General features: G+C 44.6%; 1 protein-coding gene across 1 annotated transcript in view; it reads right to left on the reverse strand.

Moving 5' to 3' along the window:
* Positions 1-412: 412 nt before the first annotated feature.
* The window catches only part of LOC310799496 (collagen and calcium-binding EGF domain-containing protein 1-like), a gene marked incomplete at its 3' end in the record, with an annotated part of 215,930 nt that continues 201,155 nt past the window's right edge, over positions 413-15,187 (reverse strand). Inside the window, exons 3-11 of the mRNA XM_083662086.1 lie at positions 14,934-14,986; positions 13,777-13,911; positions 12,317-12,454; positions 11,440-11,573; positions 7,118-7,232; positions 3,518-3,657; positions 3,084-3,119; positions 1,658-1,693; positions 413-598 (exon numbers count right to left, since the gene is read on the reverse strand). Of these exons, the coding sequence (XP_083518212.1) occupies positions 413-598; positions 1,658-1,693; positions 3,084-3,119; positions 3,518-3,657; positions 7,118-7,232; positions 11,440-11,573; positions 12,317-12,454; positions 13,777-13,911; positions 14,934-14,986 (973 nt within the window). The remainder of the gene's footprint in view (positions 599-1,657; positions 1,694-3,083; positions 3,120-3,517; positions 3,658-7,117; positions 7,233-11,439; positions 11,574-12,316; positions 12,455-13,776; positions 13,912-14,933; positions 14,987-15,187) is intronic.

Here is a 15,187-nt window from a genome sequence, read left to right on the forward strand (position 1 = left end):
GGGTTTGAGAGACAGTTGCTATGAGCGCGAGTAGGGCTGCTGGGTATAGTTTAAAAAAATGACGATACCTGTACCAATACCAGTACCCTTAAAGTGATACCAATACCAATAGAGTAATACCTTTTTTTCTCCAAATCCGTCCAAATCCACCACAGACTGTATGAGTTGTAGCTGCTGCGATAGTGGGCCAATCACACGTCGCATTCAATGGAAGAACGCTTACGGTGATTGGCTGCGAACAAAACCATACAGCTAGTCATCTTTTCTCTCAATCTGTGTACAAAAAGGATCGAATGCAGGTATCGTTTGACTGGAGAAGTTTCGATACTACTCGGCACTGGGTTATTGAAGGTCGATACCTTGAAGCCGGTATCGAGTACCGATACCCAGCCATATAGCGCGAAGTCGAACGTCAAGAGTTGAGCATTAGATCTCCTTGTCCTGAGCCCCAGTCCGCAAAATCTGCTTCCCCGCTGGAGTGGGGCGTGTCCAGAGAGATGCCCCGCCTCTCCCCAAACACCTTCTCCTGCAGCTCGATGATGTCATTGCGGATGTCGGCCATCATGAGTAAAAGGAAGTCGAAGGAGCCGGGTGGTCCCTGGGGGGGAAATATGGGAAATGGAGTCATTGATAACGTTGGCCTGGTGTGGCCCTCTGCATTGTGTTTGACAGTGTGTGTAAACACACACAGTCAGGACCAGCTGATCTGCTGTATTCCAACCCATTATGACTTTGCATCCCATAATATCCACTGCAATCATGAGAATAAGAGCAGATGAACACTGCTGATCCAGGAGGGCATATATATATATATATATATATATATATATATATATATATATATATATTAGGGCATTCACAGACTAGTCGACTAGTCAAACCACTAGTCGACACTGTGCTTAGTAGTCGACTAGTCGTCGTTGTTTTGTTTTTTTATCTTTAAGAAAGAACATGAGGTATTTACACGACATACTTGGACTATTATATCCCATATCCCCCATAAAGAACATCAAAACACAACAAAACAAAACAAGAAAACTGCATAAGATACACAATAATCCAAGAACAAACAAGACTATTGGACAAACAACCAAACAAAAACAATGCATTCAAAGTAAATACATAGATCTTGCCCTGTTGGCAGCTAGGAAATGCATAGCTTTAAATTGGAAAGCATCCAATCCCCCAGCTGTAGTTCACTGGTGGAATGAACTCTCAAGCTACCATACGTTGGATAACATTTACTACAAGAGCAAAGGCAGATTCTTAGACATCCCCAAAATATGGCAACCACATACAGTACAGTACAGAGTTTGACTTTAAGAACTTTTTACCCCAGTGTCATTAGGCTTATCAGGATAGGAGCTGAATGCATTGTTTTTGTTTGGTTGTTTGTCCAATAGTCTTGTTTGTTCTTGGATTAGAAGAAAGTAGTGCCCTGTGCACAGCTGTGCTGCTAGTCCCGGGTGCAGCTGGAGCAGGAACAGCAGAAATAGCAGGTAGGTTTCAAACCTGATGAAGCAACAGCAAAACGCGTTGTTCGCCATATCTATGCAACTTAAATAAAATAAGTTTATTCTAACAACCTGGTGTGCGCTGGATTTCCTCACTACTGCTATATATATATATATACAGTATATAGGATAAACATACTTACAGAGGGACCTCGGGGACCTGGAGCTCCTCTGTCACCCTGTAGATGAGAAGTGAACCAGATAGAGTATTTACACATTTACTGTAGATGTACAGTACATTCCTTGGTGTACACGTATTTAAAATAGACACTTTACATCACACGTATTGTATATAGTAGCTACTGTATGTGTGTACTTCCAGAGCAGAGCAAACTGGAGCCCAATTCCTTGTACAGTATGTGTACATACTTGATCATCATAATCATAAAGCTGATTCTGATCAACTCAATTTCAACAGACACAAAACAACAAAGTGAGCATCAGGTAGAGACAACCGGACCTGGGTCAAAGTATCTCTTATTAATTCAGCCAGCTCAGGCACCAGATGAGCCAGCTCAGGCACCAGATGAGCCAGCTCAGGCACCAGATGAGCCAGCTCAGGCACCAGATGAGCCAGCTCAGGCACCAGATGAGCCAGCTCAGGCACCAGAAGGGGACCAGCTCAGGCACCAGATGAGCCAGCTCAGGCACCAGATGGGACCAGCTCAGGCACCAGATGAGCCAGCTCAGGCACCAGATGGGACCAGCTCAGGCACCAGATGAGCCAGCTCAGGCACCAGATGGGACCAGCTCAGGCACCAGATGGGACCAGCTCAGGCACCAGATGGGACCAGCTCAGGCACCAGATGGGACCAGCTCAGGCACCAGATGGGACCAGCTCAGGCACCAGATGAGACCAGCTCAGGCACCAGATGGGACCAGCTCAGGCACCAGATGGGACCAGCTCAGGCACCAGATGGGACCAGCTCAGGCACCAGATGGGACCAGCTCAGGCACCAGATGGGACCAGCTCAGGCACCAGATGGGACCAGCTCAGGCACCAGATGGGAGAGCTATATTCACCTGTAGCACTTTCAACTCTCAAAGGTTGCGCTTCATTCATTCAATGACAGATGTCTAATGGCAACGTGGACACTAGAGGGCGCCGGTGTAGCTCAGTTGTAGCCTACAAAATCTCTGATGTCAATATGAAGTGATGAGGCAATGATGTGAATGCTAAGTATAGATTTTATGGTCAAACCTTGCAGGATAGCAGATACGCGTGTAGTCCATACACATAATAACATGTAACACACACACACGCACATGCAGACGCACGCACGCACGCACGCACGCACGCACACACACACACACACACACGCACACACACACACACACACACACGCACACACCACGCATGCACACACACACACACACACACACCACATGCACGCACGCACGCACGCACGCACGCACGCACGCACACACACACACACACACACACACACACACACACACACACACACACACACACACACACACACACACACACACACACACATACATAGGGAAAATACATGTAATTAACCTTTAATCCACACATACATAGGGAAAATACATGTAATTAACCTTTAATCCATCTCTTCCTGGTGCCCCTGAAGGTCCCTGCATGGATGATAAGACACAAAGAATTAGACAATTTTGCATGGTACTCTGTTTAACATGGCACTCTGTTTAACATGAGACCAGAGGTCATGGCACTCTGTACAACATGGTCAATTGGGCAACCTGTGGTGGGAGAGTGAGGAAATTAACATTTGAGGCATTTAGCTGAGGAGATAAGGGTTCCACGCCTTGATAAACACTGGACACACTGGCTGATATGGTTTTAGTGCAGTTCCTCTGAGCACCAGGCGACCTGCTACTTACAGTGAGAGCTCCATACTTTTGGGAGACTAACCCACTGTTCAACTTACTGTCAAGAAGGCTACCAGGCCATCGCAAGTGGGTTTCTCTGGGAATTGAACGCTACACTAAATGTTACTACACAAGGTGACTCTTACCACTGCCCCCCTGCGGCCTCTTTTGATATGTCTCAGGTCAGGCTCTGGGCCCATGGGTCCCATGTCTCCCCGTGGGCCCTGAGGGCCAGGCGGGCCCCTGTCCCCTGGGTCCCCGCTCTCACCTGGCTCTCCTGGGTGTCCTGGGGAGGACAGGGCGATAAAGAGGCAAGGAAACGGTGACATTTGATAATAATCAACAGCAATTATTAGCATACTCCAATGCAGGTCACCTTTAGTTTTAAGCTTTGGTTTTGGAACTGATTGTTGGTCCATCTTGTTTTAGGCTTAAGATTAAAGGCAGCCTGCACGAGGATGTTCAAAGACTTTGCACACTGAAGAAAGGCGTCTGGCCCGAAACGTCCATATGCATGCAGAAGATAAATATACATGAAGGAGGGCTATCCTATAGTCTAGTCTAGTTCAGTTGATTGACATGCCCTTATGAGTGTGGCTATCCTATAGTCTAGTCTAGTTCAGTTTATTGACATGCCCTTATGAGTGTGGCTATCCTATAGTCTAGTCTAGTTCAGTTGATTGACATGCCCTTATGAGTGTGGCTATCCTATAGTCTAGTCTAGTTCAGTTGATTGACATGGCCTTATGAGTGTGGCTATCCTATAGTCTAGTCTAGTTCAGTTTATTGACATGCCCTTATGAGTGTGGCTATCCTATAGTCTAGTCTAGTTCAGTTTATAGACATGGCCTTATGAGTGTGGCTATCCTATAGTCTAGTCTAGTTCAGTTTACTGACATGGTCTTATGAGAGTGACTATCCTATAGTCTAGTCTAGTTCAGTTGATTGACATGCCCTTATGAGTGCGGCTATGCTATAGTCTAGTCTAGTTCAGTTGATTGACATGGCCTTATGAGTGTGGCTATCCTATAGTCTAGTCTAGTTCAGTTTATTGACATGCTCTTATGAGTGTGGCTATCCTATAGTCTAGTCTAGTTCAGTTGATTGACATGGTCTTATGAGTGTGACTATCCTATAGTCTAGTCTAGTTCAGTTTATTGACATGTCCTTATGAGTGCGGCTATCCTATAGTCTAGTCTAGTTCAGTTGATTGACATGGCCTTATGAGTGTGGCTATCCTATAGTCTAGTCTAGTTCAGTTTATTGACATGCTCTTATGAGTGTGGCTATCCTATAGTCTAGTCTAGTTCAGTTGATTGACATGGTCTTATGAGTGTGACTATCCTATAGTCTAGTCTAGTTCAGTTTATTGACATGCTCTTATGAGTGTGGCTATCCTATAGTCTAGTCTAGTTCAGTTGATTGACATGCTCTTATGAGTGTGGCTATCCTATAGTCTAGTCTAGTTCAGTTTATTGACATGCTCTTATGAGTGTGGCTATCCTATAGTCTAGTCTAGTTCAGTTGATTGACATGGCCTTATGAGTGTGGCTATCCTATAGTCTAGTCTAGTTCAGTTGATTGACATGCCCTTATGAGTGTGGCTATCCTATAGTCTAGTCTAGTTCAGTTGATTGACATGGCCTTATGAGTGTGGCTATCCTATAGTCTAGTCTAGTTCAGTTTACTGACATGGTCTTATGAGTGTGGCTATCCTATAGTCTAGTCTAGTTCAGTTTACTGACATGGCCTTATGAGTGTGGCTATCCTATAGTCTAGTCTAGTTCAGTTGATTGACATGCCCTTATGAGTGTGGCTATCCTATAGTCTAGTCTAGTTCAGTTGATTGACATGCCCTTATGAGTGTGGCTATCCTATAGTCTAGTCTAGTTCAGTTGATTGACATGCCCTTATGAGTGTGGCTATCCTATAGTCTAGTCTAGTTCAGTTGATTGACATGGCCTTATGAGTGTGGCTATCCTATAGTCTAGTCTAGTTCAGTTTACTGACATGGTCTTATGAGTGTGGCTATCCTATAGTCTAGTCTAGTTCAGTTGATTGACATGCCCTTATGAGTGTGGCTATCCTATAGTCTAGTCTAGTTCAGTTGATTGACATGGCCTTATGAGTGTGGCTATCCTATAGTCTAGTCTAGTTCAGTTTACTGACATGGCCTTATGAGTGTGGCTATCCTATAGTCTAGTCTAGTTCAGTTTACTGACATGGTCTTATGAGTGTGGCTATCCTATAGTCTAGTCTAGTTCAGTTTACTGACATGGCCTTATGAGTGTGGCTATCCTATAGTCTAGTCTAGTTCAGTTGATTGACATGCCCTTATGAGTGTGGCTATCCTATAGTCTAGTCTAGTTCAGTTGATTGACATGGCCTTATGAGTGTGGCTATCCTATAGTCTAGTCTAGTTCAGTTGATTGACATGCCCTTATGAGTGTGGCTATCCTATAGTCTAGTCTAGTTCAGTTGATTGACATGGCCTTATGAGTGTGGCTATCCTATAGTCTAGTCTAGTTCAGTTTACTGACATGGTCTTATGAGTGTGGCTATCCTATAGTCTAGTCTAGTTCAGTTGATTGACATGGCCTTATGAGTGTGGCTATCCTATAGTCTAGTCTAGTTCAGTTTACTGACATGGTCTTATGAGTGTGGCTATCCTATAGTCTAGTCTAGTTCAGTTGATTGACATGCCCTTATGAGTGTGGCTATCCTATAGTCTAGTCTAGTTCAGTTTACTGACATGGGCTTATGAGTGTGGCTATCCTATAGTCTAGTCTAGTTCAGTTTACTGACATGGCCTTATGAGTGTGGCTATCCTATAGTCTAGTCTAGTTCAGTTGATTGACATGCCCTTATGAGTGTGGCTATCCTATAGTCTAGTCTAGTTCAGTTTATTGACATGCTCTTATGAGTGTGGCTATCCTATAGTCTAGTCTAGTTCAGTTGATTGACATGCCCTTATGAGTGCGGCTATCCTATAGTCTAGTCTAGTTCAGTTGACTGACATGGCCTTATGAGTGTGGCTATCCTATAGTCTAGTCTAGTTCAGTTGATTGACATGCCCTTATGAGTGCGGCTATCCTATAGTCTAGTCTAGTTCAGTTGACTGACATGGCCTTATGAGTGTGGCTATCCTATAGTCTAGTCTAGTTCAGTTGATTGACATGCCCTTATGAGTGTGGCTATCCTATAGTCTAGTCTAGTTCAGTTGATTGACATGCCCTTATGAGTGTGGCTATCCTATAGTCTAGTCTAGTTCAGTTGATTGCCATGGCCTTATGAGTGTGGCGGTACCTCACCACAGACTGACAGAGACATTCACCTTGTGGCCGTGGGCCCCTTTAAGGGGTGGAGTTAGCGAGCCTTGCAAACCTAGAGGGTTGCCGTAGTTTCCGGGGTTAGCTCAGTCCGGTTGTAGCAAGCAAGTTGTTGACATGTCATGTAAATAGTTGGGGTGTGTGGAATAAATCCTGTTGGATTCAGACCTACGCTCTTCATATCTGCACACTGCACATGAGCATGTGTTTCTTATCATTATAATATGTGAGAGAAAACAACAACTGTAATGTATGTTCTTATGTTCTTTGAAAGATCAATATCAATAATCAATAATCAGGTTGTTGTTGAGGAGGGCATCATCATAATCAGTCACTTTCCCTGTGCAGATATCTGCAGCCAGTGGTGGATTTGACTTTTCGCCTGTAACCTTACAAGTATCTCCACCCCCACGTTACCTGGGACCCCAGGGGCTCCTGGAGGGCCGGGTGGGCCGAGAAGAGAGGGGCTATCGGGACTTTTCCCCGTTCTCCCCTGAGATGGCTTATTGCTGCTGTTGGCCAGACCAGGCACCTACAAAGCACACAGAGGCAGAGAGGAATAAAACAGGGGAAACCAGGGATCATTACCCCCCCACATTCTTTCATTCCCATCCAAACCACTGTTTTAGATGACCGGCCAACCAAATCTAAACATTTATTTTGTGTTTTGTATGTCCGCCATGATGTTGACCTCACTGACCCCTGGCATCTTCTGCTGTCAGCAGACTGTAAAATCCTAATAGGCATAAAGTAACTGGCTCCATCCCTAAAATAACTGTTTACATGGAAAGAAGGTCTGGTAACTAACTCAGTGAGACATAGTAGAGTTTATTTTTTACAATACACTAACACGATTCTCCTATAAGAAGAATTGTCATCTTTGCATTGTCTTGTTTGTAATGTGCAGACTTTGAATAATTGTTATTTTGCAAATAATCATTAGCATTTGTTATAAACTGCTGCACGTACCAGATTGTTGGCATCTATCACACCATGACGATTGAGATAGAGTCAAGTGAGTTCACACGAAAGCACATTCAATTGATTTTCAAGTACCTAAAGACCCTGGCAAGCAGAATGCAGCAAAACCTTCCAACTATGCAATTGAGGGTCTTATGTGACTACCTAAGCTAAAAAAGCAAGGTGGGGAGAAGTTCACTCCTCTACACGGGGGGAGAGGAGTGGAACAGTTCACTCCTCTACACGGGGGGAGAGGAGTGGAACACAGAAGTTCACTCCTCTACACGGGGGGAGAGGAGTGGAACAGTTCACTCCTCTACACGGGGGGAGAGGAGTGGAACACAGAAGTTCACTCCTCTACACGGGGGGAGAGGAGTGGAACAGAAGTTCACTCCTCTACACGGGGGGAGAGGAGTGGAACAGAAGTTCACTCCTCTACACGGGGGGAGAGGAGTGGAACAGTTCACTCCTCTACACGGGGGGAGAGGAGGGGAACAGAAGCTCACTCCTCTACACGGGGGGAGAGGAGTGGAACAGAAGTTCACTCCTCTACACGGGGGGAGAGGAGTGGAACAGTTCACTCCTCTACACGGGGGGAGAGGAGGGGAACAGAAGTTCACTCCTCTACACGGGGGGAGAGGAGGGGAACAGAAGTTCACTCCTCTACACGGGGGGAGAGGAGTGGAACAGAAGTTCACTCCTCTACACGGGGGCAGAGGAGTGGAACAGAAGTTCACTCCTCTACACGGGGGGAGAGGAGGGGAACAGTTCACTCCTCTACACGGGGGGAGAGGAGTGGAACAGAAGTTCACTCCTCTACACGGGGGGAGAGGAGGGGAACAGTTCACTCCTCTACACGGGGGGAGAGGAGTGGAACAGAAGTTCACTCCTCTACACGGGGGGAGAGGAGTGGAACAGTTCACTCCTCTACACGGGGGGAGAGGAGGGGAACAGAAGTTCACTCCTCTACACGGGGGGAGAGGAGGGGAACAGGAGTTAACTCCTCTACACGGGGGGAGAGGAGTGGAACAGTTCACTCCTCTACACGGGGGGGAGAGGAGTGGAACAGTTCACTCCTCTACATGGGGGGAGAGGAGGGGAACAGTTCACTCCTCTACACGGGGGGAGAGGAGGGGAACAGTTCACTCCTCTACATAGGGGGAGAGGAGTGGAACAAGCTCCCTATAGAGAAGTCAAGACAGCGAGTTCTCTGAGTGGTTTTAAAAACCTCCTGAAGAAATTCTTGCAGGTAAGCTAGAATAGTTGGCAAGGCTCTTTTGTCCCGGAAATTTTGTACTTATATCTATTGTTTTTCTTTGTATTGTTTATATCTTAATTGACTTAAACAACGTAATGTGCATTAGGGCAAGTTAGGGCAGCTAAGTGTAGGTGGAGCCTGGGAAATGAGGGTTGACTTGAATGAACAGCTAGTCATCCCAGCATATATAGTTAGCACCCGGCTACGTCCGGACTTGTTACTGTGGTCTGAGGTAGAGAAGATAGTTTATTTTATCGAACTCACAGTCCCGTGGGAAGATCGAGTTGAGGAGGCTTATGAGCGCAAGAAAGCTAGGTATGCTGAAATGGCAGCAGAGGCAGAGCAGCGAGGTTGGAGGGCTCGAGTGCAGCCTGTAGAGGTGGGCTGCCGTGGTTTTGTGGCAAAGTCCGTTATTGCCTTACTAACTGAGTTGGGCATTCGGGGACGGAGCCTGAAACTTGCGGTTAGCAACATGTCTCAGGCAGCAGAACGAGCAAGTGAATGGCTGTGGATAAGGAGGAAACATGCTAGCTGGGGAGCTCGCTAAGGTCAGATTGATTGTTTGTTGTTGGTCATGATTAACGGTCCGCATCAACAGGGCTGAATCATTGACAGTGGTGGTGTAGTTAGGGATTGTTTGTAGTTGGTCATGATTGACGGTCCGCATCAACAGGGCTGAATCATTGACAGTGGTGGTGTAGTCAGGAATGTCATACCGAACCGACCTGGATAGCTAGGCTTAGATAGTGAGGTAATATGCAGTTGTGCGGTGGTAGCATGGAGGGGGGTGTTTCCAGGACGCTGGATTACACCGTTAAGCCTTCTTGAGGTGTCGTGGGCCTAACTTAACGAAACGTCGGTGAAGGAAGGTGCCCACTTGAAAACCCCAATGACATGCTTCATACTGCTGTTGGCTAGGGTAGGTAACTGGTGATTTGTGTCTTGTTTATTAGTTTAAAAGAATAAGTCTGGAGCAGCTCGGATCCAATGATGCCTTTTATTTAAGGTGCAAATTTTTTATTTTTGCACCTTAAATAAAAGGCATCATTGGATCCGAGCTGCTCCAGACTTATTCTTTTAAGTATAATTGCGTCCCTCCTGTGATGCACCGGACCTGCCAGTTCCTACAGCTGAAGCGCAGTTGGATCCTTCACTTTTGTTTATTAGTTTGTTAGCCTGTTAGCTTGTTTTATTCTGGATTGGGCTTCTAAATGTGTTTTTCCTCGGATTTTGGCACAAGGGATAGTAACATCTTGTCCTGTGTATTAATTAATAATATGTTGGGTGTACTTAGTGTCCTCTAGAGAGAGAGTGGCATCAGTGGAGGACCAAAATGCGAGACTCATTAGTCAACGAACAGCCAGGAATGGGTCTCGCGCTACTTTTGCGTGCTAAAATAAAGATGATAATGTACAATTTGATTCAAGGGGGGAAAAACCCTTTCAGAGTACAACACAAACCGTCTATTTTGCTGCAACTCGACAGTGCTGTTTAATCCAGGACCTTACTTCCTGGAACTCTTGAGAGTGAAAAACTGGTCCATTGGAGTGAATGGAGATGTCGGAACTCTTCTATGGATTGTGTTGTATTTTGATATCCATAATAAAATAAAATAAAATAAAATAAAATAAAATAAAATAAAATAAAATAAAATAAAATCAATTGTAAGCCTCAGAAAGTAGGAGACATTAGTTCAACCCAAATCCTAAATACTGTATTGCCATTTCCCTGTTTTCACTGCTTTTTGAGGCTGGGGTTGAAGTGGGCGTTGATTGGGCCTCATTACCTCCCATTTTTATCCTGTCATAAAACACTTAAAATCACAAATCATAAGGAAGCTCATCATATTTGTCAGTCGAGGGACATGTGACTCTCTCTTGAGCTCCAGAAATCCCTCCGACATTCCAGCGCGACTCAGCCGTCACAGAGTGCTCACATTCGGGGCTGCAGTTGAGGAAGCGCGTCGGGGAGTGATCTCGAGCTCCAGGGGAGACACAAATCACGTTTTTTTTAATGCGTGTTTCAAAAGTCTGATCGTGGCAGTTCTTTGTTTGTACATTAAACACATATATGCTCATGTTTTTGTATCTGTTGGTGGGCTACTTTCAATTATTTTTATGACATTTATGGGTCTCGGCAAAAGATCACACTCAATGCGGAAGAGCGGACTGGCCTCGAGTTGCCTGGCTGCTCCGTCCATATACGGGTGTGGGCGTGCCTTGCTGGTTGCTCGAATCATGTCATTGGCTATTGCGGAGCATTCTGCAGCCTGCTTGCATCATACAGTCTTACAGCAGAGGATAGCCTTGAGAGCCTCTCATTGAGAACATAGAGATTCCAGCTCCTAATTTTATATAATTGGTGACATTCAATTCTGTTGAAATTTGACTGGGTGGTCAATAACACATTTTCCTGTGGTGTGACAAACTCAAAACACATATTTATATATATTTATGTTTGGCTTCCAGGGACTTAAAAAACAGTGATAAACCTTAATGGTGTTGAACAGTAGACGGTGTACCTGGTTAGGTGACTGTGTGCCGCCCAGCCGTAGTTTCAGCTGCAGCAGGCTGTTCCTCATGTTCATAAAGTCCTGACAGGTGAAGGAACAGGACCCAGCACTCATCAACGTGTCCGACTTCCCCGACGAGCTCACTGCATGAGGGACAAAACACACCAGAACGTCTTCTAGCACACTGTTTCTCACTGAGGGACAAAACACACCAGAAAGTCTTCTAGCACAGTGTTTCTCACTGAGGGACAAAACACACCAGAACGTCTTCTAGCACACTGTTTCTCACTGAGGGACAAAACAGGAGGGAAAGAGTTGCAATTAGTGCCTCTTGGTTCAGATTTATTTGAATGTTTCATTTATTTTCATGATTTATTCTTACATTTTCTGATGACAAACTGTTGCACTAGAAGTTATAAATCAGAAAGACTACATGCACTGTCGCCTAAGTGACGTCCCTTTCTCTACCGGCAAAGCTGAAGACCGGCGACATGCCACGAGCTTCCACGAGCTATGTCGTTTTTATACAAAACTAACCCCTACGTTTGACGACAAACTGCGACTTTCTTGACATGCGAAGTTATGTTTTAAATTGACAAAATTAGCGTTGCCGCCCCGTGGCACAATTCAAACGGGATAAAAAAAAGTAACCTTATTGTCCGTCCACCGCCATTCATATATTGTCCGCAGCGCTGGTACAGGGAGAAAGCAGGAAGTGACGTTTCACTTTGGCTCTCTCTATAACGTCGGTTATCAGTATCAGTCAAAAATGTTCATATCGGTGCATCTCTATCTGATCGTCTTTTGGAGTCTTCCGATCAGTCATTTATCCAAACTATCAAAGTCAATGGAGCTCATAGTGACATCATGTCATGCAGAAACTCACAGTTGTGTCGGTGGATGCAGGTGCGCTGGTCTGGCGCCAGCATGTGGCCACTGCGACAGCGACACAGGAAGCTGCCCACGGTGTTCACACACTCGTGGTCACACACACTGCTGCTCGAGGCCTCGCACTCATCCATGTCTGTGGAAACAAGCAATGAAGCTTTGGGAGATCAGTCTAAATATGAAAGAGAGACAATGAGACCAGTGCTTTTTTTCCTCATTCTTGACGGCAATAAGTAATTGCCACATTAATTATGGGGCATTATGTATAATTACCATAACAAACAGGAATATTACTGAAAACATTGGCAGCCACTGTCGGCCTCCTCTGTGGGCCACTAGGTTGGCTTTTTCACTCGGGAAAAACGGAAAATTGCTCTATGGCACAAAACAGGAAGAGGATGCTGGTCTTCCAGCACAAACGGCAATAAAGATTTAAGAGTTTCTGGCAAAGGCAGATGGTGGAACGAATGTAGGGCCGATGGAAAAATCACTTCCAGAGGAGAGCCTTTGATTGAAAATCCTCTTTGTAACACAAAGAAACAGTTTATGGGCAATGTGGTCTTCATTTTGAGAAACGCGAGCACTAACAATAACTCTGGCATGAGATAGAGGCTATAATCGTCTCAACTACAGTCTTGCTTATTTACAGAAATTATACCAATGATATACTACTAACTAACTTGACAATGATATATTGATGTGTAAAAATGATACAAGTAGCAACATTTAAACAGCATAAATATACCCTAGAACACATTACAATTCACCAAAGCAGCCATAAATTGCACTTACTCATATAAATGATAAAACAAAGAAAAATGAGACAAAAACCAGATGTGGTGCACGTCGGCACATCTCGTGCATTGCGCACACAGTGACACAGACACATAAGCAAACAGTGTTGGGGGTAACTCATTAGAAAAGTATCAAATTACATGTAATATATTACTTTTAGCAGTAACTCAGTAATATAACTTATTACTTATAGGATTTCAGTAATATTATACCAGTTACTTTGTCAAGTAACTCAAGTTACAAATTGAGTTACATTTGATTAAATCAAAGCACATATTTCAAAAAGATACAATCATTTCCTAATCAAACTGTGTGTTTTTATGCAAATAACCACTATAGATGACAATAAGAAAGGAAAATAATAACATTTAGAATTTTGGATTGTTTACACTGATTTCAAGGCGGTTGAAATTATTTTTCGGGATGGTTCCGGGGGGGCGATGTCATTCTGCTGCTGCTGTTATTTTGGTGAAAGTAATGCAAAAGTAGTGTAATAAGTAATGAGTTACTCTACACAGAAAGTAATATTGTAAAGTAACTAGTAATATGTAGTCTTATTACATTTTCAAAGTAACTTGCCCAACACTGTAAGCAAAGCATATCAACTTGACATGAGAGGCAACAGCGTTCAACTGCGACGAGATGAGTATTTGAGTGACTGACCCAGACAGTAAGGAGACTTGTGGCTGCGGTGTCTCTCCCGGTCAAAGCGATAGCCGGGGTAACATGTGCACACCACCCGTCCAAAGTTATCAGTACACTGCTGCTCGCAGGGCGATCCAGCACACACATCCACGCCTAGAGAGAGAGAGAGAGAGAGAGAGAGAGAGAGAGAGAGATAGAGAGAGTGAGAGGGAGAGAGAGAGAGAGAGAGAGAGAGAGGGAGAGAGAGAGTGAGAGAGAGAGAGAGTGAGAGAGAGAGAGAGAGAGAGAGTGAGTGAGAGAGAGAGGGAGAGAGAGAGAGAGAGAGAGAGAGGGAGAGAGAGAGAGAGAGTGAGAGAGAGAGAGAGAGAGTGAGAGAGAGATAGAGTGAGAGAGTGAGAGAGAGAGTGAGAGAGAGAGAGAGTGAGAGAGAGAGAGAGAGAGAGAGAGAGTGAGAGAGAGAGAGAGAGAGTGAGAGAGAGAGAGAGAGAGAGAGAGAGAGAGTGAGAGAGAGAGAGACAGCACAACACAGGCTACAGAGGCACCATGTCACTCACTCACAATGCCTATTATTTAGAGTTTACAAGTACAACCATATATCAGACTGTTACTGATCCATCCCTATTGAAACACACAGTACTTTAACAGGATATTACGCTCAAGGAGAAACGGTGACCTCTAGTGGCTGATGTGATTCACTGTCACTGTCAGTCTGTGGAGGGAAACTGTCCAGGTACTGTCAGTTGGCTGGGAGGCACTAAACTTCTGCCTGTTAGTTCCGTTCATTATAGCGCCTCATCAGGTTAGGGTTATATGCATGAGCAAACTGCTGGTGTGTGCCAAAAACGTGGAGTAGACTACGTATTTGGATCTGTAAGTGTTTTCTCTTTGGTCTGATGCCATCTTGATGTTTACTATGCATTGTAGTTTACAAGTTAGCTGACTTCATTCCCTCAAACATGATTACACATGACCAAAGTAGACTCAAAATATCAGCACTGTCTGGACTTCTTTGGTGGTCCAAATTGAATATTGTAGAATGCCAAACTCTGTCTTTAGGCAGCCTGGTCCAATCTATAAAGTGCTGTTATGAGGGAAATTATAATTGAGGTGTTGCTCAGTAAAGGTAGGTGTATCAGTGAAGTCAACCTGAGGTAGTATATGTGTGCTTGACCTACCTTCAGGTATGCAGTGGCCCATCACAAACCTGAAGCCTTCACAGCATTTCCTCCTGAAACACAAAACCAGGACAGACCGTAGCATCAGTTGCTTTGATCTCTGCTAGGGTTGGGTATCGTTTGGATTTTAACCATTCTGATTCCGATTCTGCTTATCGATTCCGGTCCTTAACGATTCTCAATTCTGATTAATTGAGGGGCGGAGTCAAAACAGGTCACATGCTTATTTCACCACCATTTAAAAAAAACATTAT

Source organism: Poromitra crassiceps (genome assembly GCF_964638095.1).
Source record: "Poromitra crassiceps genome assembly, chromosome: 28".
NCBI classification, from domain to species: Eukaryota; Metazoa; Chordata; class Actinopteri; order Beryciformes; family Melamphaidae; genus Poromitra; species Poromitra crassiceps.